General features: G+C 38.9%; 1 protein-coding gene across 1 annotated transcript; it reads right to left on the reverse strand.

The window, feature by feature from the left end:
- Nucleotides 1-988: 988 nt before the first annotated feature.
- Nucleotides 989-23989, reverse strand: LOC135710457 (alanine--glyoxylate aminotransferase 2-like). Its single transcript, XM_065233044.1, has 7 exons — nt 23596-23989; nt 23037-23155; nt 2843-3077; nt 2384-2477; nt 2035-2237; nt 1755-1974; nt 989-1682 (listed from the first exon to the last, which is right to left on the reverse strand). The coding sequence occupies exons 1-7, from the start codon at nt 23667-23669 to the stop codon at nt 1170-1172; spliced, it is 1458 nt and encodes a 485-aa protein (XP_065089116.1). The 5' UTR covers nt 23670-23989; the 3' UTR covers nt 989-1169.
- Between the last annotated feature and the right edge of the window lie 458 nt (nt 23990-24447).

Raw genomic sequence — 24447 nt, forward strand, 5'->3', positions numbered from 1 at the left:
TAAAGGTCACCTAGTTGGACATTATAAAAACGAAATATCCATTTGGATCTTAATTTAGAATGGGTTTAAAAAATTATTATCACACTATTCATTTCACAGTACATTTTCATACTTCCCATGAGGACATTTTGGTCCATTAGGCATGGATTCATTGGGAGAAGATTATACACTAACGAGAAACCAATTATTTAACCATGAGTTGGAACCATTGAGTTAGAGAGAGGGATGAAATGGCTTCTTGTGGTTAGTTATGTGCTGAATGTTAACCTTACAAAAATGCTCCATTTTCGCAAAGACCGTTTAAAAAACCATTTTGTTGTTTTTGATTTATTGTAAACTGTGGATTCTAATAGCGAATTTGTTTATTATTCAGTCTCTGCTTGCTTCCTGACAAACGTCAGTTTGATCGTTTGTTTTTAAAACCTTCCTCAGGTTAAGGTTCGCACTGACAAAAAGTTCGGTAACTAAATAAAATTAAAAAAAAAAAGATTCTGTGTGTAAAGCTTTTATTTTATAATACATTTCATGTTACAATCTCTAATATGTAACACTGACACACTGGACTGACAGAATTGAAATACCATCTCCTTATGCCGCGGATACACTTGCATGACAATTATTTGCATAATAAATTATGAGCAAATGAGCATTATTTGTATAATAAATTATGAGCAAATCCAGAAACTATACAATTGTGACCGTGGATGTGCTCATAATTTATTATACAAATAATGCCCATACTCATAGTTGGTCATACAAGTGTGTTCGCGGGATTACAATGATACCACACTTCATTGTAAATACATTTATTTTAATAAATATCGGGAATAGGGTGGGATGCCCTTAGCATTTCCCTAAACAACTCATGTTTATTTTCAGTAGCACGTTTTATTTATTTGCCTCCGGATTATGGTAATATTTTTGCGTCTAAGTTGTAGGATCAAAATCTGAGTTGACTGTGATACTTACTACAAACCAGTAAAACAAGTTATACATTTTTAGATATTATTGAAATTGTTAGAATGAAGAATTTTCCTTCAAAGTGTAAAGCATTTCGAAAGTAGTAAGCTTACCTATTTTTAAACAAATAAGTATATTAAGATTTGTATAGATGAGGCTTACAAGTTTAAGGTAAATTATTGGTTAAAATTCATATTTAAGGCGGAAGTTCAAACAGATTTGATTAATTTTTCACGCTTTTCACTGATGGCATTATTAGCTAGGCTACATAGCCCACCAGTCGCAGACATTGGTATCGTAACAACTGGGCTTGAGACTTGAGATTTTTCCTGATTTTCCAAGTAGGTCAAACATTCACGAAAACCATACAGGAATTGATCAGCGTTCTCACCATTAAAAACCATCGGAGGCTTTAGCTTGATAACGTTTTCGTTTGGTCCATCGCTGCTTACGAGAATTTTGTGGGTATTCTTCATTCTGTCAACAACGGCCTTGGCTGCCTTAGTGGCAGGGATGCGTTCCTTGCGATTGATGACCAGTTCAATTCCTATGAATAGACCGGTTCCACGGACATCACCAACCGCATCGTATTCATATCGAAGTGAACGGCACTGCTCCAGAAGGTATTTTCCGACAGCTAGCGCATTTTCTTGCAGCTTTTCTTCGTCGATAACATTCATCACAGCGTTAGCAATAGCACAAGATACCGGGTTGCCACCATACTGTTGAATAGATAAAAAAAAATGTTAATAATAAAGTCACCTGTAATCTGCTGAGTGTGCAGTTCAACTTACCGTATTGAAGTAACACACTCCAGTGGAAGCGAAGCTTTCTGCAATTTCCGGTGTAGTGACGACAGCACCCACTGGGTGGCCATTACCCATCGGTTTGGCCACGGTTACGATGTCCGGAATGACGTCATGAGGTTCGAAAGCCCAATAGTGTGTTCCGATCCGACCGAAACCAACTTGCACCTCGTCAGCGATTGTAACACCTCCGGCATCACGGATTATTCTAAACCCAAACGGAGCGGTGAATATTCGTGTGAAACACAAAACAATGCCTTATACTCACTTGTACACCTTCTTAAAGTAATCCTTTGGTGGAATGATCTGTCCGCCACAGCTTTGCAGACTTTCGGCGATAAAAGCCGCGACACCGGTAGGGCAGTTCTCTACAAGTCGAGCTACTTCATCAGCGTACAGCTGACCTAAGTCAGTGTCCTCGGGATAATCGCAGTCACGGTACTTTCCCCGATAGACATCCGGGCAGGGTGCCTTGAGGAAAACGGAAGCAATTCATAGTTTTCTTTGGCGCATGCCGTTGTCGCAAAGATGTTTATGTCATCGATTTACACATACGAGTGATTCGATGATTCAAAGATGAAAATGCATGTGATTGGTATTTAGCTCCGGATACTTACTACGTGGACAAAATCCGGTTTCGGATCACCACCGGGTTGGTTGAACTTGTACGGGGAAATGTCCATCACCGCAGACACATGTCCATGATAGGCACTGCGAATATAGAGAGCAAAATGATATACTCAGATATGCGCATACAAAGCTGACGATCCATCGTCGGAATAAAGACGCAGAAGAATGCAAATAGCCATGGGTGCTTATAAGAGCTTATAAGTTGTTGATGTGCGTAGGATTAACGTTATCAGTTCACGGCGAACGCAAATAACCTTACAATAACACTACCGATTGCTTTTACGATAATATGAGCTGGCTGTATATATTATCTTTATGATGATGGGCAGTGAACTCAATTGCAGATTAAAGAACACTAAGGGCGCAGATTTTAGAACACTGGGGGAACATTTCACGTCATCTATGTATAGTACCGCCACTTCCTTCGTGAATAAGTTCATACTTACTGGTCCAAGGTGATAACCTCGTGGCGCTTGGTGTGATGTCGCGCAAGGCGTAGCGCCAAATCGTTAGCCTCGGAGCCCGAGTTGACAAAGTAGCAAACCGACAGATTTCCGGGCATCTTGGCGGTCAACGTTTCGGCACACTTGACCAGCTCATCGTGCAAAAAGCGATTGTTGGTAGACAGAGTAGCAATCTGGCGGGAACCGGCTTCTACCACTTTTGGATGGCAGTGACCGACTGTGAAGGACAATTAAGAAGAGATAAAGAATTGTACAATAGAACATGAGATCATTTAAGTAGATTCGTCAAGACAATATTGCAGGGTAATAATTTGGTGGTATGCTTATAACTTTGGGATTTAAAAAAAAATTGTCGGAAAAATATATAAGTGCTTGTAAATAGCACCACTAAACTGTCTAAAAGTTCATCTACTGAACAGTGAGTTCATTCGTAACGTTACGCTGCAGAACCTAATTGACCAACCACGGAATGAACTCACGAAAAAAATTGACGTAGGGTTTTTGATCTAATTTCCGTCCTACTAAGGACATCCCGCACTTTACCACGCTTTTTAGAAAGCGTTTGAACAAAACATGGAATGTTTTCATCAAAGATAACTTCTAAATTTATCCACCTTTCCATACGTACCGTTGAATTTGATAAAGAGTCAAACAATGTTGAGATATTATTAAAAATCTAACACTGCTTCTTGCTTCTAAATTCGTCCTACGCGTTTCAATTCCGTCCAAACGCATTGAAACGCGCTTCTTTTGTTTTGAGAACAATGAGCGTAAATATGCATACAATGCGCTCTAATATGATTTATGTCGTAGCTAATGAACTAACGCATCGGAACAAACGTATTATTGTTTTGTGCATGGTGAAATCATAGATATTATTGATGATTTCTGCTCGATAGAACGGAAATGGGCGATTACGACGAAGTAGCGCCCTTCCCTATGAGCGGTGCCGTGTTATGGTGTAAAATGGATGCGCATCTCTTCCTTTCACATATGCATACGACACAATCGATCGAGACCAGCTATGGCAGATTATGCACGAATACGGATTTCCGTATAAACGGTTTCGGGGACACTCTCGAGTCCATTCAAATGAAGGAGCTGCTAAGCCAGCATTTTTCACCCACACACTTACAACCAACGCAAAACAGATAGCAGGTGGTGTACGCGACAGCTGCAAAATATGCAATAGAACCGCAAAGCTCGTATGTGTTGTTCAAGTTTGTTATGAAGAGAGTACTGTCAAATTTGTAAAAAAAACCCATTGTGGAAACATTTGATGTCAGTCCCGTGAGTTCAAGAGAAAATTATGTTATCGTCCACCACGAGTTTAGATTGACGGTGTTGAAATCGAGATGGTAGATGAACTCATGTATCGGGGGCGACCCCGGCGTAGTGGTTAACATCCATACCTCTCACGCCAAAGTCACGAGTTCAAATCTCACAATTTGACAAAATTTGACAAGTCACGAATGACCCAAGAGTGTTAAAGTGACTATAATAAAACAAAAAAAAAAGAACTCATGTATCTAGGCTCACTGGTGACCGCCGAAAATGACACCAGCAGAGATATTCAAAAACGCATTATGCTACAAACGTGCAAACATTGAGCTCCGAAAGACGTTCCGGTCGAATAAAGTCCGCCGCAACACGATGTTGACTGTTTACAAAACGCTGATTAGACCTGAGACATGAACTATGCTTATGGAGGACCATGGCGTTTTTAACGGAAGGTAATGCGTACCATCTACGGTGGTGTGCAAATGGAAGACGGAACGTGGAGGAGGCGAATGAACCATGAATTGCTCCAGCTGCATGGAGAACCACCCATCGTCCACACCGCAAAAATCGGGCGACTACGGTGGGCTGGGCACGTCGTAAGAATTTCGGATGACAGCCCAGTGAAAATGGTTCTTGGTAACGAGACGAAGAGGCGCGTAGAAACGTGGATCGACAAGGTGGAAGGCGACCTAAAACCAACTGCACACATTTTCGTCTTCCTAAATACGGCTTTGGGATCATTCGGCACTGGTAACGTAAACTATGATTCTCTTTTTCTGGTGTGACAAGATTCGATCTGTAATAAGTCAAATATTTTGTAATGCTATCATTCTCAAAAGAATATCTTACACCATGCGAAAATACTTCATTTTTAGTCGATTCGTGGGATCGATTCGCTACTCAAACTTGAACACTGCTGCTAGGGGCCTCCCTTAGCGCAATCAGAAAAGGCGCAGCTATAAAGCAAGATCATGCGTTTTTGTCTATACCTAATGCATTGCTTGTCACACATTTGTTAACCCCATTTCCCCTTAGAGCGTGACATACTTATACGCTCCCTAATGCAAAAATGGCAGAGGCTTAGAAAGATCTCAATTAGCAAGTGGAAGTGCTCAAAGAACACTAAGTTGATGGCCGGCGTAAACTCCTAGAGGGGGGACGTAATAAAGCCAAGGAAAAAGAAGGAGAATAAGACGACTCGAACACTACTAGGATTTGTAGTTTATAAGCACAGAGCTCTAAACATCTTAGCTAGCCCTTATAAATTGGTTAACACTTATCTAATATTAAGCTATACACATCCAGGTTTGGAATAAACTAGTTATATTGATGGATGCGGGCTATTTATAATATCGTTTCATTCTGCCCTCGTATTCCATCCTTGAACTGTGTCTGCAGGAAAGCGGAATAATCCAGCTTCCCAGTATCAATCATATCTACTGTTTTGCGCAGCCCAACACGGTAGGTAAACTATTCAAGCAAGTTTCACATCATCAATATAGGGTAAAGTGGGAGCAATTAAATGTTTGCTTAGAAGACAAAATGGATGGATGTACTTTTCTGTAAACTATTTACAACCGTCGGAACAGAATGAGCACAGCTTCACAGAAGCGTATGAACAACATAATGTGCTCTCATTCGAATTTATGAGAACTATCAACTAATTTAGAATAAAAATTGATGGGGTTGTGTACAAGACACGACCACATGGTTGATGTAGACTACGTTAAGCTATTTAGAGAACTTCTCGTGGAATTTTCAGATTCTTAGAGTTATTTCTTATCAATTGAGGAATTTGGATTTTAATTCAATCTATAAATGACAAGATTATCTCCCAACAAACAATTTGAGTTGATCAACAGCTGAGAAGCTGGAGAAGCTTGTTTTTACCTGAATAAGCTCTTATTCAACATTCAATGTTTGTTGGGCTGCGTTCGAAACCTAACACCTTTTCGTGACGGTCACAATTTTATATTCTAGATTTACCCACGTACCTTCCCGGAAGACGTAGTCTAGATTTTTGATTTACCCGTTGCACCTTCCCGGACGACGTAGTCTACGTCAAAAGAACATCTATTTTCTCCAAAATAAAAGGAACGTTCAAATGTAGTGTATTATCTATACAATGCTATTTTAGGCAACTGAATTAAAAAATGTACATTGCTAATATTATTCCGAATTGATTGAAGTGATAATCTTTAAAGATAAACTTAGATACTCTTAACGCAACTAATAGAATATTGGAAAAAAGCAATCGATGAATCACTTCAGTTTTATGAAATCTTGTATCATATTTGTCATACTAATAGAGCATATTTTTCAAAATAAGCTACACAAAATTAGCTTAATTTATCGCCCCAGTTGCGAGACTGCCCCACTTTCCTCTATACGTGCTAGAATCGTGAATCCTAAATGATTTGCTCCCTCCGATACACGTGCTCAGTCAATGGTCTAAACAAACACAATCCTGTTGATAGATGGATGACGCTCACAAAGATGTTTACGAAAACAAGTTAGCCGGTAAGACGCTAGTTGCTATCACGCCTCTACTATCGCACAGGTCGGGCGAGACGAAACGTGCTGCCGCGATCTGAACGCTCTGGAGAAGCGGACGGTGTTGCTTTTGAAATTTTCTAGGGCAGCACTATCAGCGCTACTAATTCTACAGTTGTGGGAAGATAAGCCGGTCTAGTTGAATATCTAAAGAAATAATTTAAGCTTATGTGCATATATAGCTATGTACATGGCATACATGTTTGCACTACAAGTAGGTCAAAACAAGATGGAATTATTCATTTTAAACCTAATGGAATGATAGATATGCAATTACAGTACCAGGATTCTCGAAAGGCGCAAGCGTAAAGCAAAGTTGTTGTAAAGCATGATGAAGATCTTTTTGGAATGAAAAAAAAATCAACTTTCCTGAGTGCAGAGTGTACAATATGTAAAGTCGTGAAATGGTAGGCATAGAAAGCTCTCAATCATTAACTACGGAAGTGCACAAAGAACATTACATTTAGGACAGCCATAAACTTTACTACACCCCACACGACAGAAGTTTCGTCAATATTTCCATCAATATTATTTTCGGGGGGTCATCAATACACATTTATTCCGAGTCAAATCACAACCAGCTTGACAAAAGTTGCTGAGGAACAGGCCTCATCTGCTGCTGTAGTGTCAAACAGAAGGGGAAAATGAGGGGATGATATATATGTTCATCAATATGTTCGTCGTCAATACATATTTGCATCAATATGATTGTATATACTTTTGAGTATTAACAATATTTTTATCCGTGTGGTGCTTGCTTAGCGTTAGCGTTAGCGTTGTTATGATATACTTCGTAGATTGGATACTAGCGACACTCACGTCTCTTCTGAAATTCTCAGTTAGACTACTTTCAGGAATAATGCTGAGGAGTAAACATTGGTTCCAATCTAAACAAGAGTAACAGAAGCATGACTGTCGCTATTCCCGGCCACGCCCATCTTTACCATAACTAGGGATAGGGAAGGAAATGTTGATGTAGGACTTACTTAACGAGAGGCCACCGACTTAGCGACACCCTCATAAGTGCTACGGAGTTGGAGGGTTGGGTAGGGTATTCGGTTAGGATTCACCTCAAGTTGGCGATGTAACCAAAAGTATGTATTGTTTATTTGTTGTTTATTTAATCTCTCGATAGCCGGCTATCGAAAGAACATATTAATTTTGTTTAGTGATAATGAATTTTAAGAGTCATGACGGTGAGCTTGGGATTAAACCCATAATTTTCTGCTCAGTAAGCAAAAACGATCCCTCCAGGGTCATCGAGCATCTCAGAACCATAACGCTTCGCGACAATACAGGACTACGTTTTCGCTTGATATGCAAATAGTTTCCAAGGTTAATATTTAATATCAAATATACACATGATGGTGGCGATTTATTGTGCTGTTGAAGAGCTTGGGGTTAAATCTATGATTTTCTGCTCAGTAAGCAAAATCGATCCCTCCAGGGTCATCGAGCATCCATAATCCACAGCGCTTCGCGTCAAAGTACGAATATATGGATGAACTATCTATTATTGAATAACTATTATTTACGATAATTACATGAATAAATAAAATATAAACTACAAACAAAACGTGACTGTTAAAATCTCAAAAAAGATATTCTCACAAATATATTTCACGCCACCAGGAATCTCAAAACCAGTAGACGTTATAATGATACTCTGCACATGTTAGACACAAGAAAAGGCCAAAAACAAGCGTCCGAAACACAAAACCCGTCAAATCTACTTGCAGTCACAATCAACGATTCTACGAATCGCGGGCGCTCACGAATCATAAAACCGCTGACTGCGACACTCTGAAAGCGAAATTGACAGGCTCTATGCATCAAACACCCGCCCTCCAATCTCCACCCGCATCCAACAGCACAAATCTCCATTACAACATCTAACGAATTCAAAACTCCGAAAATCACTCATCTATAGCAAGTGAGTGGAAGCAACCCTGCATGCAACCATTCTTAATGATACACTTGTTCTGCCTATCTTTCTATTAGGCCTGTGGACATGCGTTAGCTTCGAAACTTCTAACCAAACTTGGTAAATTTTCAGATCACAAAAAAAAAAAAAAAAAAAAGAAAAAAACTTTCAAAGGTAATTACAAGTAAGATAAATATTGATTATTTTGTTGGAGGCGAACCAGCCTAAGGCTGAAAGCCTCCTAAATAAAGCTAAATAATAATAATAATATTGATTATTTTACGCGAAAACGAGCAAGTAATATTAAATCTCTTGTATCATATGCTAATGCAAATTGACTGTAACAAAAATAATATGCTTAAATAAAATAAAATATTAATAAAATTAAATGCAAAATTTACTAGAAGATCATTATTTTATTGGTGATAAGTTTCTAATGTAACCAGTTGGTTACAATCCGTGGATTTTCGTTTGTATGAGTTGTTGTTGTTTGGAAAATTCACGTATTTTAATTTAAAAGACAGAAGGCAACACACAGCAGCGAGAGGGCTAGTACCGCTGCAAAAACACTCGAACGATACTAAAGGGAGGACAATTAAGCTAAAAATGGAGAAGTAATCAGGCGTCCGTGTAGACCGGTATTGTGAAGTGTAGTGCATATATAACACAACCCCCCCCCCCCTTGTGGGGTTTGGGCTGGAAAGCCTACCTCCGTTCAGGACTTCTTGTGCTTTTGTACAACATGTACACCTCGTACCGTAAGCAAAACGGTTTTACACGGCTCGGCTCGGAAGTCAACATGGCTTCCGAGCCTAATAGTAAATGATCCTCGATCGTCCGTCAGGGACGATTCCCTCAGGCCGGTGGCCTTAATTGCCAAGGAGGGTCCCGTCTCGGCTCGGCCAAGGTGGCCATGCCACGGTCAGCCGATTTTGTCAACGACGGAAGACGCCTGCCAGCCAAACGAGCCAGCAACACCTGCTGAGCCGTATGTGGCTGATGAACGCCACCAGATCCGCCATTCTCCCAAAGCGACAACAACACTGTCTGCAGCCCGCGCCGCAAGTTTCCGGCACACGGTAGTGCAGGAGCAGCCGTGTGGGCCAACGCCAGCGTCGCGACGCCGAAGAAGAATCTGCTGCAACAGTGAGTACCGTAACATTTTAAACCCTCGCATACACGCCACATATATGTGAAAACCCACACCCACACGCCACAGAAAAGGGCAAATAAAAGTGTTAGAAAATGTGAATATTCCTGTGTTTCATACTTTGTCCGCGTAGCCCCTCCGAATACCCAGTAACATGCCGGCCCTGCGACATAGTTCAGGGGTCTCATGCTACTGAGCTAGTTACCCGGGAGTGTCTGGTAATGCCATAGTCACACTAATAAGCCCTCCCAGTTCCTCTGTATACAGAACAAATCTGACACTATAATCAGAATTGCTCAGTCTGCGTGAAGCAGCCGATTTCATCAAGGAAGTTCTATTAACAACTAAGAATTAATCGTTTGAGGCATACTGAAGCATTAAGAAGGTGATATGTGTCACTATAGGAAATCATCAACGTTGCAATGATCAGTGAACGGGCACCATATGGTACATTTTCTCACCATGAACCTATCATTTCCCGCCTATCTGAACTATTTAATAAATGGAAGCCATAACATGGGTTACGCTCCCCCTAAGCGGGCCCTCCGCATCCTGTCTCTGTCTTTATCTCAAATACCAAATGCCAATGGTATGAATGTATCTTATATCTGAAAAATCCAAACCTGTTCTAATCCACCTGAAATGACTAACGAATGGAAGACTTTGACTACCCAGCCATGCAATAGTCTCATTCCGTGCCTTATGGCAACTTGATGATTCTATTGCGCTCATATTTTGGCACCACCCAGGGGAGACTTGGTCCTGTACCCAATGCTTAACTTATCTCCATTCCACTCAGCTACTCGCAATTTCTTGTGATATAGTGGGCGGAATATTTTTATATGAGACAATTCAATGCAGACGTCTTTCCAAATTTGGCAGATCGACAGGTAATCGGTGAGTTACCACGATAGTTGCTATTCAACAACTCGCAACGTCCCATCGTCAACGCCTGCTATGAGAATTTCCCATTGCAGACGCCAACGAAATGATGTCATCGAGCTATCGATCAACTACCCTGGTTATCGCCTGGTACCTTATAGCACGATGCTAGGAGGCGAACCGGAAGAATCGATGAGCTACCTCCCCCTTTTATCCGTGTGGTGCTTGCTTATGAATAAACTTAAAACAAATGTATGTATGCGCATGCTTGGCATACACAGTTTTGGTCACGAATTGCTCATTTGCTAATAACTTTACACACAGTTGACGAAACACAGTTCTTTTTGAAGCAGTAGATAGAGCAGAGTTATAGCTTCTTATGTATACGTAAAAAAAGTTGATTTTAATTCTAGTAATAAACTGTATTTGTTTTTGCGTCGTAAAAATGAAGTGAGAAATGCTCGCTGCACATCTCGATATTTAAGTCCAACAGTTCATTGGTGTTAATTCAAATGTTAAGATTTAACTACTCTTTGCATATCGATAGCAAACTATGATCCTAATCTATCAATTACATTAAATAAAAACAAATTTCAACAACTGAGTGAAAAGTTATTAACAAATGAGCAGTTGGTGTGTACAACTGTGCATGCCAAGCATGTGTATGCGTTTATTTGCAGCGTAGTTATACCGGAGTAAGTTGAAATGAGCGGGGAAGTTTAAGCGGGAGGCGTATCTCTTAGTGGAAGTGAATAATCACTGTGTTTACTTTAAATCCAGTAGCTAGCGATAGAACACAATGCAACTTAACAACTTCCGCTTATAGATATTAAATCTTCCGTTTCAACTTTCCCGCGCATTTCCACTAGGCCCGGTGTACTATAAACATATTCAGATAAATTCTCAAATACGCAATATTTATTTATTTATTTATTTAATTAAATCTTCAACATAATGTTGTACAGATATTGTCTAGGCTAGGTGTCGAATTCTATGTCTGTAAGTAGACTTACTAATGTAGATTGGTAGGTTGCCACAGCAGCGTGTAACTACGTAGAACTCTATGAGGAGCATTGATGTAGATTTGGCTCACAAGAGAGTTGCAATGCACGTCACCGTTAAGCAATCCAAACACGAAGAGTCGCTGAAGTAGTTTCCTCCTTGCTGCCAACGTGTTCAGGTCAATCAACCTGCACCGTTCTTCGTAAGGCGGCAAATTTACCGAATCGTTCCAGGGCAGAATACGTAAAGCGTATCTTACGAAGTTTCGCTGAATGGCTTCGATTCTGTTAGCTTGAATAGCGTGAAAGGGTGCCCACACAACAACAGCATACTCTAGAAGACTGCGGACGAGAGCACAGTATAGTGATTTCAGCGCGTAGATGTCCTGGAATGCGTTTGTGTTTCGTTTCAAGAAACCTAATGTGGCGAATGCTTTAGCAGTTATCATGGAGATGTGCTCATTGAATCTGACTTTAGAGTCGATGATAACACCCAAATCCTTAACTGAAGAAACGAAGAGCAAACTACTGAGTCCTATCCTATAGTCATGTCGTAAGGGCTCGCGTGAACGGCTAAAAGATATTGCGCAGCATTTTGTGACATTAACTTGCATACCGTTCAATGTACACCAGCGCAAAAGGGAATCAATATCCTTCTGGAGTGCGCAACAGTCAAATTCCGCGATAATTTTCAACGTTGTGGATGTTTCCAGCTTTGTGAATAGGTGTGATGGACGCAACCTTCCACATTGTGGGGAAAACACCACTAACTAGCGAACGATTGAAGATAATCGACACAGGTGAAGCGAGAGATGCAGACAGTCTGGACCAGGGCCTTTAGAAGGATCTACAGATGAAAGAACTTTCATCACCTCTTCAACAGATACATCCAACTGCGGCAATTGCAAGTTGTAATGAGCTATGCTGCTCATCCAGTCACGAAGATCATCCAGAGAATGAGCAGGAGGGGTAGTCGAAAAAACATCCTTGAAGAATTTTTCGAAGAGATCAGAAGCTTCTTCCGCGAAATCAGCACGAGCTTCTTTATAGGACACATCGAGTGGTATACCGCCATTTCGCCTAAGTTTCTTCACGTAGGTCCGCTTTGCCTCCGACTCAATGCGCAATACATATTCATGGAAAACTGTGTTCAACCGGCTGGTGTAGTGCTCCTCCATGAAATACACCGATGGATTTGAGTTCACCCACTCGAGAAAAAAGTAACACAAGCTGAGAGCAATTTATACTAATCCAGGGTGTCTATTCATTTTGCTAACTAAACTCCCTGAGATTTTCAGGTTTTTCCAGGATTTCAAAGGATAATTTCCAGGTTTAAACATAAAAATATGCTATTTTGAGTAAAACAATCGCTCAAGTGCCACAAACGTTTGTACTTATTGTTCATGTGACGTTTTCGCTGGTAACACTTGAATTTCCTGTCGGCAGTGGAAATTTTGTCGTCGGAAGTCTCAACTCAGACTCACGAACTTAAATTTCACAAACAGAGCAGTTCTATGATCAAAGCTATTGAAAGTTAAACTTTAACATTTGTTTAACAAATTCAAAGACATATACCTTAAATTATTAGCACAACCAAGAAATTGTTCATTTGATCCGATCATTCTAGATTGATTTGATCATTCTAGATTTTAGACAGAACAAAATTAATTAGAAAACCACATTTATAATAAACATATAAGATAAAATCGCGCATAACAAATATTGCAGTATTTAAATTAATCTATTACTGTAGTTTAAATACTATAATTTTTAATATAAATGCTCGGTATTATGTTCAACAAAAGATCTAATAATTTTGTATGCATTTCTATATGATACTCATTAGTCATAGCTACATTTTACGCGGTTAGGTATTGAAATAGAGGAGTGCAAAATGTTGAATAAACTGGTAATATTTCAAATCAAAAGAAATATAGTATTAGGAGTCGATTGACTAAGTCCATTCATTGCAAATTTTACAATATCTTAGCGACAACAATTTGCATAACTAAAAGTTTTGAAAATTTGTCAAAGCTTAACCCCTTAGAAAGTTTTGATGCGCCAGAAATTTAAAAAATAATTTATACAGGATTTTTAAGAATTGTCTCAAGAATTTCCTTAGAATTGATTGCTCCATAATACTCTAGACTTTAACAATAAAACGCTCTTTGATTCGACCTGCAATTCTCATAAAATTTGTAACATTTCTCACTGTATTACCTAGGAATTTCCCAAAGAATTATCCTGAAAATATTTCTCCACAGCAAAGATTGAAACGCTCTTCTGGGACTTTTTCGTTACTTTTTAATAAAGAATGCCTACGTGAAATCCAATTGAATTTTCAGTTAACCCATCTTAAAATAGATAGTTTAGTGCTATTAATCACCCTATCAAATTTCACCGTATCAAATTCACCCTATCAATATCCGCACCGTCAGTGTTGGCAAAATCAGAAATCAATTGATATTTTTCCGCTCTCATGCGCTCGCAATATCACGCGTGATATTGGAACAAAATATCATGCTTGATATTGATTTTACAAGCTCCTTTGATATTGCGAGACTATTCACAACATGCAAAAATCAAGCTGAGAGTTGACTCGACACAAAAATGATTCCGTTGCACATCGTTTTCTTAGAAAGAGAAAGTATAGTTTACTATCTCTTTTTACTCTTCACCGATGGAAGACACGAAGTGACTGCTGCCAGCCGTTATGGAAGTTTTGGTTACATTTGGGTGTAAAGCAAAAATCATGAAACTCAATCTCACCACAGTTTGTTGAAAATTGCAGCTGGTGAGTTTTGTTAGCTTGATATTCTGAGCTGCGATATCACAGCTTGCAAAACCAACCGCAGTTGTTTGCTTGTTGATTTTTGTCTACGAAAATCAAGCGTGATCTTGGGCGTTGGTGAGATTTGATTTTTTGATATTTTCCCAACACTGCGCACCGTAGAGCCACACTATGTGTTTTCACTGAAGCTACACTCGAGAGCGCTCTCAAGGTAATTTGAATTTTGATAGGGAGATTAACAGTGTTAGACAATCTTTTTCAAGATGCATTAACTAAGAATTCAACTGGATATAACGCAAGCATTCTATATTAAAAAGTAACGAAAAAGTCCAAAAAGAGCGATCCATCCCTGCTTGGAGCAATCGACTACATCCGACCAAACGATTTCTAAGGATTCACTTGGACTGATTTGATGAGATTGTTCCTTTTTTCTACTTTTATCTATTAAAACTTAATGTCTATGAATCCATAGCATTTGGAATCACTTGATTCGGATGAGACTCTTAGCTTTGATTTGTTTACATTGTATTTCAATCAGTATTATTGAATATATATATAATATAAATTGAAGAGCTCGGCTAGCGTGGTGGCTGCCGCTTCTGCTTACTGAGTAGAAGACCGCGAGTTTGCTCCCAGGCTCCTCCAAAACAAAACAATTACTATGGTCACACATCGTCTGCTTAAGCGATTCCTGACCCATCTCCTACCCAAGTATCAAACTCCGTAGCATCTATGGGGGCGTCGGTGAGTCACTGACTTCCCGTTAAGTAGATGTTACTTAAACAATATCCTTCCTTTCCCTGTAACGGAGCAGATGGGCGTGGCCGGCTATGGTGATTGTCATACTTTTCATGTTCTGAATTTTGATTGGAGAGCTATTCACTCCCAAATAGTTTTCCTTAAGCAATCCCTGGGCATTGGCATAACCTTGAGGATTGCTTACCTGCAACCAGGTCCCAGGGCTTGTCTGTACCTTTACATTTTGAAAGATGCACACTAGTGATGCCAGTTGTGATGTAGCGGACCAAAGTTTGTTTTGATTTAACTACTAGCCAAAATTAAATAATTATGTAGTTAAGAATTATAGTGTAAAATATGAATTGTTTCTTTTAAATAATTGAGTCTAATAGTTACAAAAATGTAAAAAATTTATTTCCATTATTTGGCATTATACTACCTTTGAATTTGGCTTGATCGATTGGCGATTTTGTTTTCTCTTTTCTTTTATTTAGATCAATACGATGCAGTTTTGAAGAAAACAACGATATCAACTATATTCCTTCTCGGATGAAGACAGCGAAGATGATTTCCTTATGAACGAATTTGAAGACGGCGAGAGCGCAAACAAAACGACTGTTCTACCGCAAATCACTCTTTACTACTACTATTCAATATTACTTCCTCGATTTCTCGTAAAATAGTCAGTCATTCATCGGTTTCATTTATTAGCATTCAGTGGAGTTTTTGCTTTTATTTGTACCGCCTTTGGTGCCTTTTAAGTTTTTACCAACCTCGATCATTATTAACAGGTAAATATTCATTTTATTAAATTACTATATTATACTGTCATTACTGTTAACAATATCATTGCAACTAATTCAATTAGGCATATTCAATTGACCTGCATCGGGTTATTATTTTGCATGTAATGATATGGGAAAAGGGGGGACTCACGATTCAGCATGGAGAGTGTATGGGAGCCGTTCTAGGGGTTGGTTGGGGCATGTGGTTCATTTTAGACATTATAGTCTGACGTGAGAACCATGTTCCACTCAAGTTCTGGAATTTGGCCTTGAAACTTGAGATCTGGCCTTCATAAGACCCCCTTCTGTCTCGCAAAATCAAAATCAAAATCAAAATCAAATAGTTTTCCTTAAGCAATCAGAATAAGAACAATAAAGTAGATACATGAGAGTTACCAGTATCCAATCTACGAATTACTTAAATCCAATTGATGTTTCAGTTACCCCATTTTAAAATTGATAGTTTAGTACTATTAATATCCCTATCAAAATTTAAAATGATCGTAGCCACACTCTCGTGTTTTCACTGAAGAGCGATACCGAGTGCACCTTCAGTGAAAACACAGAATGTTACTCTACGGACATTTTATATTTTGATCAGTGCTGCAAAATCTCGACAATACACGGCGATATTCAAAATTCTGCCTTGGTCACTCATTTGAGTTAATATTCATCGTCAAAGCAAACCATGTCAATTGTCAGTAGCAATGCTCTCAGCGACAAACATGTGCAGATTTTTTATTAGCTAAATTTGTAACGAAATTAAATGGCTTGAGCAAAAAAATTACATGGAGCCGTTAAAGTGAACAAGCATCTACGCCATGAACTGCTTGTATAACAATAATTTGACACAGAATGCAAGAAATTACACTTTTCACCTGGTAACAGAATCTTTGTCATTGCCGAAAAAATGAATGAGATTTTGACCAAGGTTTTTTTTTGAGGATCAAGTCTGTCAGTGACTATGTGAAAAACAATTTTGTCAATATAGCTTGAAAGTCTGGCAAATGACAAATTTCAGCACTGATTTTGATGGGGGATAATGCATTAAACTTTCTATTTTACGATGGGTTGACTGAAAATTCAACTGGGTTTTTTGTTAGCTTCTAAGATTAAAATGTAATGGAAAAGCCTCCAAAGAGCGATCCATCACTGCTCCTCAGTATTCAATAAGTATTCATTTATAATTCTCTTGGAGTGATTCCGTGAATTCTTGAGTTCTCTAAAGATAATTACAGGAATTTCTTGAGTTCTCCAAAGATAATTACATGAACAACCTTGAAACTCTCCATAGTGTTCCTTGAAATGTACATCTTCGGTGCAAATGTCCTTGAAACTTTTCTCAAAACTTCTTTCAAATACTTATAAAGGGTCACCATTAGATCAGTTTGCGTTGCGTTGCCGTAAATGTTACAATTCAACAATAGATTTAGCTGTCACTTTGCCACAACGCGTCAGATCCGGTTCTATTATGGATAGCCCTTAAAAGTGCTTTTAGAATTACCCTCAGAATTTTCATTAAATTATTTTCAGAATTCCCTTCTTCTCTTGGAATTCAATTTCAGTTCTCCTAAAAGTATCCTCCAAATTACATTTCAATTTTAGTCAGAACTCTCTTTGAATTCTATTTGTATCTATGCTCAGAGAGTAAAAAGCAAACGAGGTGACTATGTTTCCACCTCGTTTGTCAGCTCAGATCAGCAAATGGCGATCTATATAATTATTTTCATCATCATTTTGGATGATTTGCATTATGGGGCTGAACCAATACCATGTGCATTTCAATTTGGGATGACAATCATTCTACAGAGAGCATTACGTATTTCAACTGAGATCCGTTCGCTTTTCGTATTGATCCTGTATTCAAGAGGAGCATCATCTGATTACAAAACAATCGTCATCCAGTTGCAGATATCATTGGAAGAAGCGAATTCGATGTTCTGAGGTTTCATTCGAACAGAGGAAGATGTTCTGGTACAGTGTAGAGCGAAAGATTCGACTCAACCATACAGTTCCGTACACAGCAAAAAAATAATTTTGACATCACGTCAAAGTGGATGCACTACAATCATGTCGAAAATATGGTGTAATATTACTTGCTAAAAAGGACAAAATTATCATTAATACAATGCATGAAATGACATTACGCTGCTTTTACTGCGTTTGTTTATTTATGTGGTCATGAAAATTACATGAAATTTTCGACATGATTGTAGTGCATCCACTTTGATGTGATATCAAAATTATTTTTTTGCTGTGTACAAGAAGCCAAAATTGAGTAATATGAGATATTCTCAGATTTGAGTGAATTGAACTTAATTATGCGTACGTGTACTTTCAGCTGTTTACACAAATTTGGGTTATCGTACGGAATATGGGATACGAATTAATTGAATTTAATGTTGGGTTGTTTTTTATTTTATTTTTGTGTGGGTGATTTAAAGCCAAACGAACAGTCAAAGCCAGAGGCAATCGACCAGCGTCTATCTATGTTCATCGGTAATGTTGCAAGATACCAAGGCAGTTTGTTTTGAATTAACATCCCTCTTATTATAGACCCTCACTAGACTAACCTTATGTCTTGTTCAGACTACAGTGTTATAACATGTTACAAGGGTATTATAATAATTATCTACAAGATAACATTGTAACATGTTATAACCTTAGTGAGAACATAACATAACTGGTAACCTCTCGGAACCACGCAAGAGTACGCAAGAACGGGAAAAGCCTTCTTTAAACGTACAAAGATAAGCTGTTTCTATGACAGACTTCATGTCGACCGTTTGGTATATTTAGCACCGTTCACTTGATTAATTTATATTGACAGATAACCACAAGGTTATTTGCGTCACTTGGGGCAATGATTTCGTTGTCTTACTGAAATTGATTAGTAGGCAGCTGTCCAACCCACAAAAGTTGTGCCATTCAATACGTTCTTCTAACGCAAATCGTAAGTGACTGCAGCCTAGTTGAACCGAAAAAATGTTAGATTCTTAAAAGAATTTCATAAAATTAATCTTCTTTCCTTTATTTAACGTCGGTCTATGTTCCGCAATCTAGTGCCAGCCACCGACAGACATCGATTGCCATCCATTGACGGCAATCGAATATGCAGGAAGGCAGCTTCCACACATGCGTAGGATATCGCACTCATTCAACACACATGGCCGGGACCAACAGCTTTACTTCCCTTCCTTACACGGAGAAAAAATACTACCCAAAATTTGAGTTCTTTTTACTTAATATTGACTTTAGCCTCTCACTTGCACTCGTTATTGTTGTCAAAAAAGGAACAAGAGATTCGACCCAACGATATAGTTCAGCCCAATAAGTTACTCTTGAGTAAAATGCATATTCTCAAATTTACGTGAATTAAACTTAATTTTGGGTAGAATATACTTAAGAGTAGGTATTTTTTTGCTGATGTTAAATGGAAACTACTATATGCGATTTACTCAAATTTAGGTTATTGGGCTGAACCCCGGAATTGAGGGAAAAGTACTTAATTTTGGGTAGTTTTTCATCTCCGTGTACGTTTCCTTTTACATGACGTATTTCCAATTTTTAACTCTATGCTGCATCTGGTTGTTACGCCTTGTACCAGAACTACGAATTATATTATTTTAATATGTCAAACGTACTGATTCTGTAGTATCTAGTTAAGCCCGATTCATTTGAAATGAATCCGATTGATACTTCACCCACAGACAAACAGACATAACATATTGAATATTTCTCACTGTAAAACATCGTCGCTAAAACATTACCGCCATCTGTTGAGTACACTGTGGTGAGCAGTACGCTGAACAGATGGAGGTAGTGTGTCAACGTCAAACGCGAGCTACAGGTGGCGGTACTACGAACTACGACACTTTTAAATTGACCGTTGAATGCTTGTTCGATGAACAACTTGCGAGTGTTAGCGGCGCCGGTAGTGTAGTGGTAAGCGTGATTGCCTCTCACTCCAGCAGGCCTGGGTTCAATCCCAGTCGGCGCCGCCGGGATGTTCTGAGGCATAACATCTCTGATCACGCCTTCCTTCGGAAGGGAAGTAAAGCCGTTGATGATCGATAGCTAGGGTCCAGGTGTGGGAGCTGCCTCCCTGGCGTCGGTACTCAGCACGGAAAACAAGATCGACGGATAACAAATCAAAGGAAAAAAAAATCATCGAAATTCGGAAGTGATTTTCTCGATATGGTGTTTTTGGAATTCCACCCTTTTCAAATGTTAGTCTAGATTTATAGTCATACGATAACAACTGCCATCACATATACCGAACCAAAATTACTTTAAAATCATCAAAATGACCTTCAAATCGTCAAAACGGTCATAAAAATTAATATGGCCGTAGATACTTTTAACTTGTCTTAACAACCACCACAATGACCATAAAGGGCGACATGAAACCAATGGACATTGTTACACTACCCTAAGAACTGCAGGAACAGTAATTTAAAAGCGCCAAAACGTGAGTTTCATTATTTACGCAAAAACGAGTTATTTTAGACATACACCCCCTGTTCTGCGAGTCGAGTGACTCGCAAAACAGGGTGATAGTGTCTTCGGAGCAGTTTCCGTTCAATTGATGTTATTTAACGTCTAACTTCTCCGTTCAAAAACTCATATGAGTTGTATTGGCTCAGTAAATTTTCATTACTATGATAACTATACGGTACTAAGAAGAGAATTCTTTGTCAGTGTATGCTATTGAAAAAAGTGGAGCAGGACCATCTAACATGAATAAAATTGTTGTATTCTGACCAAAAATTAACTTATTCTTTAACTTAGAATAAGCTTTAAAATTTGCTCTATCATTAAATTGTTTTAATAACACATAAATATATTTGTTCGATAGCGGCAAGGCAATCGATAGAACTGTTTCCGCACATCGAAGGTACGTGAGCAAATCGGTGATCATCTCTTTTGCCAGTGGTGGCGGGGGATATACCCTTCACCACTATCAACTATCTACTTTCTACTCCTTATCTATCGTATAAAATGTCCACTTTAAGTCTGACCTTAAGCATCTCCAACTATGTTAATCATTTAACTTCACGCATGGAGTAATACAAACATGATTAGTTAAAACATTTGTTGGACTTTCAAAGTTTCTGGCACACAGTTCTGAGGACAATCCAATATGGGATAGAAGCAGCAACATCATATTGGTCGCCCCTCGCTATAAACAACGCCTGGAAGTCCAATCTACAGATACCCTACTGAAAATCGTAACTTTTTCGGGGAACTAGTGTTTTTGAGGAACCGTATTTCAGTTAAAATTTTCGCAGGAACCGTTTTCGGGGAAAAGTAGTACAATCGCTACTCTGGTAAATAAAGCAATTATTAATATTAAATGACGGCTTGCAAGAACTTGCGTTGCGGAACGACGTGTTGTTGTTGGAAAAAGTTGATTAAAACTTCAGTCAATTTGATTTAACTGATTGTAACTTGGTACACTTGGATAGTGCATATCGGAAGTCAATTCAGTTTTCATCTCATAAAAATGCATCCTTATTCACCAACAGAGAAATGTGTTTAAATTCAGATAATAACAACAAACGGATTTATTGATACATACTTCAACTCTTCATTCAAGCCAACACCAGACGTCAAGGTTTTGCCCATTGAATTATAGAGTACACACGAGAACAAGGGAGGTTATCGTGTAAACCGTAGACAGTCAGAAGTATCACAATAATCCTCAACTGTTATCAGCGTCTATAAACGACGGCGACGGGCTCATATGGAAGCAGCAGTCCGGCAGCACTGAGAATCGTGCAATTCATACAAACAAAATATAAACAGATTGATGACTGCAAATACCAAGCGCAAACAAAAATTTCGCGCACACCTCAGTTTATATTTGGTTCACACTGTTGACAGCAATAACTCGGGTAAACGACTTGACAACACGACACCATGACAGAGGCTGGTTTGATGCTTGGGATTTGTAAAGCTAGAGCTCTCACTGTAATGCTATCCCTGCCTGCAGATAAGCTTTGGCAAGTAAGATAATAAAAAGTATAATGATGCGGAATACAACGAAAGGACACATGGTCTCCCTCAGCAAAGAAGGTCGGTGGGCATTAGCATACGATCAACATCTAATACCATGTTGATCGCATTAGCTATCATAATGCATGTCATTCTCCAGATAACTTCTTAAGGCATCAGTAGCTAAAATAGCTAAGAACGGGGTAGCACGCGGTTTTATAAGAAAAGTCTACCCCACAATTTGCCTCAATGCCAACAAATTACCATTTCTTAATTGAGTGCATATACCGTACCAGCACCATACTTTGCGCAGTTTCCTAATGATTGCGCATTCATGTATGTTCGAGCGTTTCTCGATTTTAACGATATATTTTAAAAAGTTTGAACAACTCTCTTACTTTGAACACGAGAAACAGTGTTTGCGATGGGAAAATTTCAAAAATATTGCTGATATTTCTTGGAAACTGAGTGTTAGGAACCGCGCAAAATCTGGTACCAGCACGGTACTGAAGTCAACTACTACACTAACTAGTGGCAATTCTCTGCAATAGACCATGTCAAGTCAGTGGGTTAAATTATTCTGAAATTAAGTCCGATGAACGGAAAGACCAGTTTATCTTGTTTTGGAAAATCGACATTACCTACACCGAATGAACCTAATGTGATAATGTATTATAAATATCTGCTTATAGGGCACAGTACGGCATGTTTTTTTTTTAATTCGAAACCGGCTCACTATTCTAAATAGGAACACCACGTGCTACACAAGGCCATATGCGGCGAGATGAATTGTCGTTTCTTGGCAGCTGTTCGTGTTGTTATTCATCTACGTATATAGATCCCACGTACGTACAAAGCAGCTGACTAAAAACCGAAAGCCGTAGACACTTTGACTCTCATTTTGCTTACAGCCCGGTGCATTCTCTGTTTATTTTTCATTGAATTGTTTGAGAGAACCCTTGTCCTTTGCCAGCGGTAATATGTTACAGCCTACTGATATTTTGTTCTGATTTCAATGGTGGCAAATAATTGATTAATTTTGGGTCGTTCACACATGAAGCGAGGAAAACTTACCATGTGCGACGTTATTGATGCAGTCGAGATAGCGTGACCCTTCCTCGTCGTACATGTATTGGCCTTGGCCACGAACTATTTTCAACGGGTCGGTTTTGTAAAACAGTTGGCAGGATTTGCTGAAATGAGATGAGGAAAAATAAATAATGAAAAACAGGAAGGTTGCTTGATTGTCTCAAATAATAATGTAGGTAAGCTTGGCCGCATTGTCTAGTTCTAAATAGGTATAGTTCATGTTTATCCCTATTTCCGTTTTCGATCGAAGCAGATTTCCCATACAAGAAGATCTTTTGTATGGAAGATCCGTTTCGATAGAAAACGGGAATATGAGTAGGTAAATATGTATAGAAGAAAATTGAAAATGTTGTTGTAAATCATATGGATATTACGTTTAACGGGATTGATTAAAACAGGATCTGGATTTATTTGGTTGCATAACAATGGAAAAATAATTTGTCTAAGCAATTATCACGAAATTGGCATTACGGAATACTTCACAAACAAAAGAACTGCAACTTTTACGTAATCCTTATATTCTACATCTACGCTCAATACTTACCCGATATATTTGTTCCGCAGCCGGATGGTATCGGCCTTCGGCATGTGTTCCTTGCAATCTACAACGTTTTGCATCTCTACCGATTTTTGATCACACACTCTTCACAAGTACAAGAAATGATTATTTCCTCGCGATTGTTCAAGCGGGAGGGTGTAATCTTTATTTTTGACACTGCGATTTTATTTTGACTCTGTTTCCACCCGTGCGACGGTCGCAGTGGTTTCAGGAAATCACAAAGCGTGAATTTGGAAGAACTTCACACCCACACGGTAAAGGACTCGATGAAAAGTTCACTAAACTCCAGTGGTACCTGGCTTACAATGGTGTGATTGCAAGCAGATGATAGGTCCTGCCGACTCGCTACTGCTGCTCTGAAGAACCGAGGTTGATGTTACACATCGGAATGATAACGTCAAACTGAGGCAAAAGTTGGAGGCCCGCCAGTATTTGTATTCTGCTCTCTCCACAGTAAAAAGAGAGCTAGGTGTTTGTAGAGCGCTCCCTGACTCGACTTGTTTATGATTTTCAACTAGCCAGCCGTGCGTAAATTATCTCGGGTTGGGGGGGGGGGGGGGGATTTAATGGAAGAAAGTGGACTTGCTGACCTGATCACAAAGAGCGTTTTCGTGCATAAATTCTTATCGGTGACTACAGAAGTCATATGTTATGTGATATTCGCATGGAGAGCAAACTTCGTTATACCCAGGACAAACAAGAAGCGTGCAAATTTACGAAGTAGAAATAGGTACATGGCGGCTAGATAACTAGATAAATATACAAAAGTTGTCATAAGAAATTTACCCACATATATTTCAAGCAAAAGACTGATGAATCGACAAATTGAGACTTCAA

This window comes from Ochlerotatus camptorhynchus, unplaced genomic scaffold (assembly GCF_037179485.1).
Source record: "Ochlerotatus camptorhynchus isolate MF236.1 unplaced genomic scaffold, CSIRO-AGI_Acam_v1.1 ptg000383l, whole genome shotgun sequence".
In the NCBI taxonomy this organism is placed as follows: domain Eukaryota; kingdom Metazoa; phylum Arthropoda; class Insecta; order Diptera; family Culicidae; genus Ochlerotatus; species Ochlerotatus camptorhynchus.

Bases quoted from the DNA above. Each gene is read 5' to 3' on its own strand.
- LOC135710457 (XM_065233044.1), bottom strand. From the start codon at position 23,669: ATGCAAAACGTTGTAGATTGCAAGGAACACATGCCGAAGGCCGATACC. The intron at 2,238-2,383 runs GTAAGTATCCGG...GTTTTCCTCAAG, and splicing joins AACCGGATTTTGTCCACGTA to GCACCCTGCCCGGATGTCTA. The intron at 1,975-2,034 runs GTGAGTATAAGG...GTTTGGGTTTAG, and splicing joins TACTTTAAGAAGGTGTACAA to AATAATCCGTGATGCCGGAG.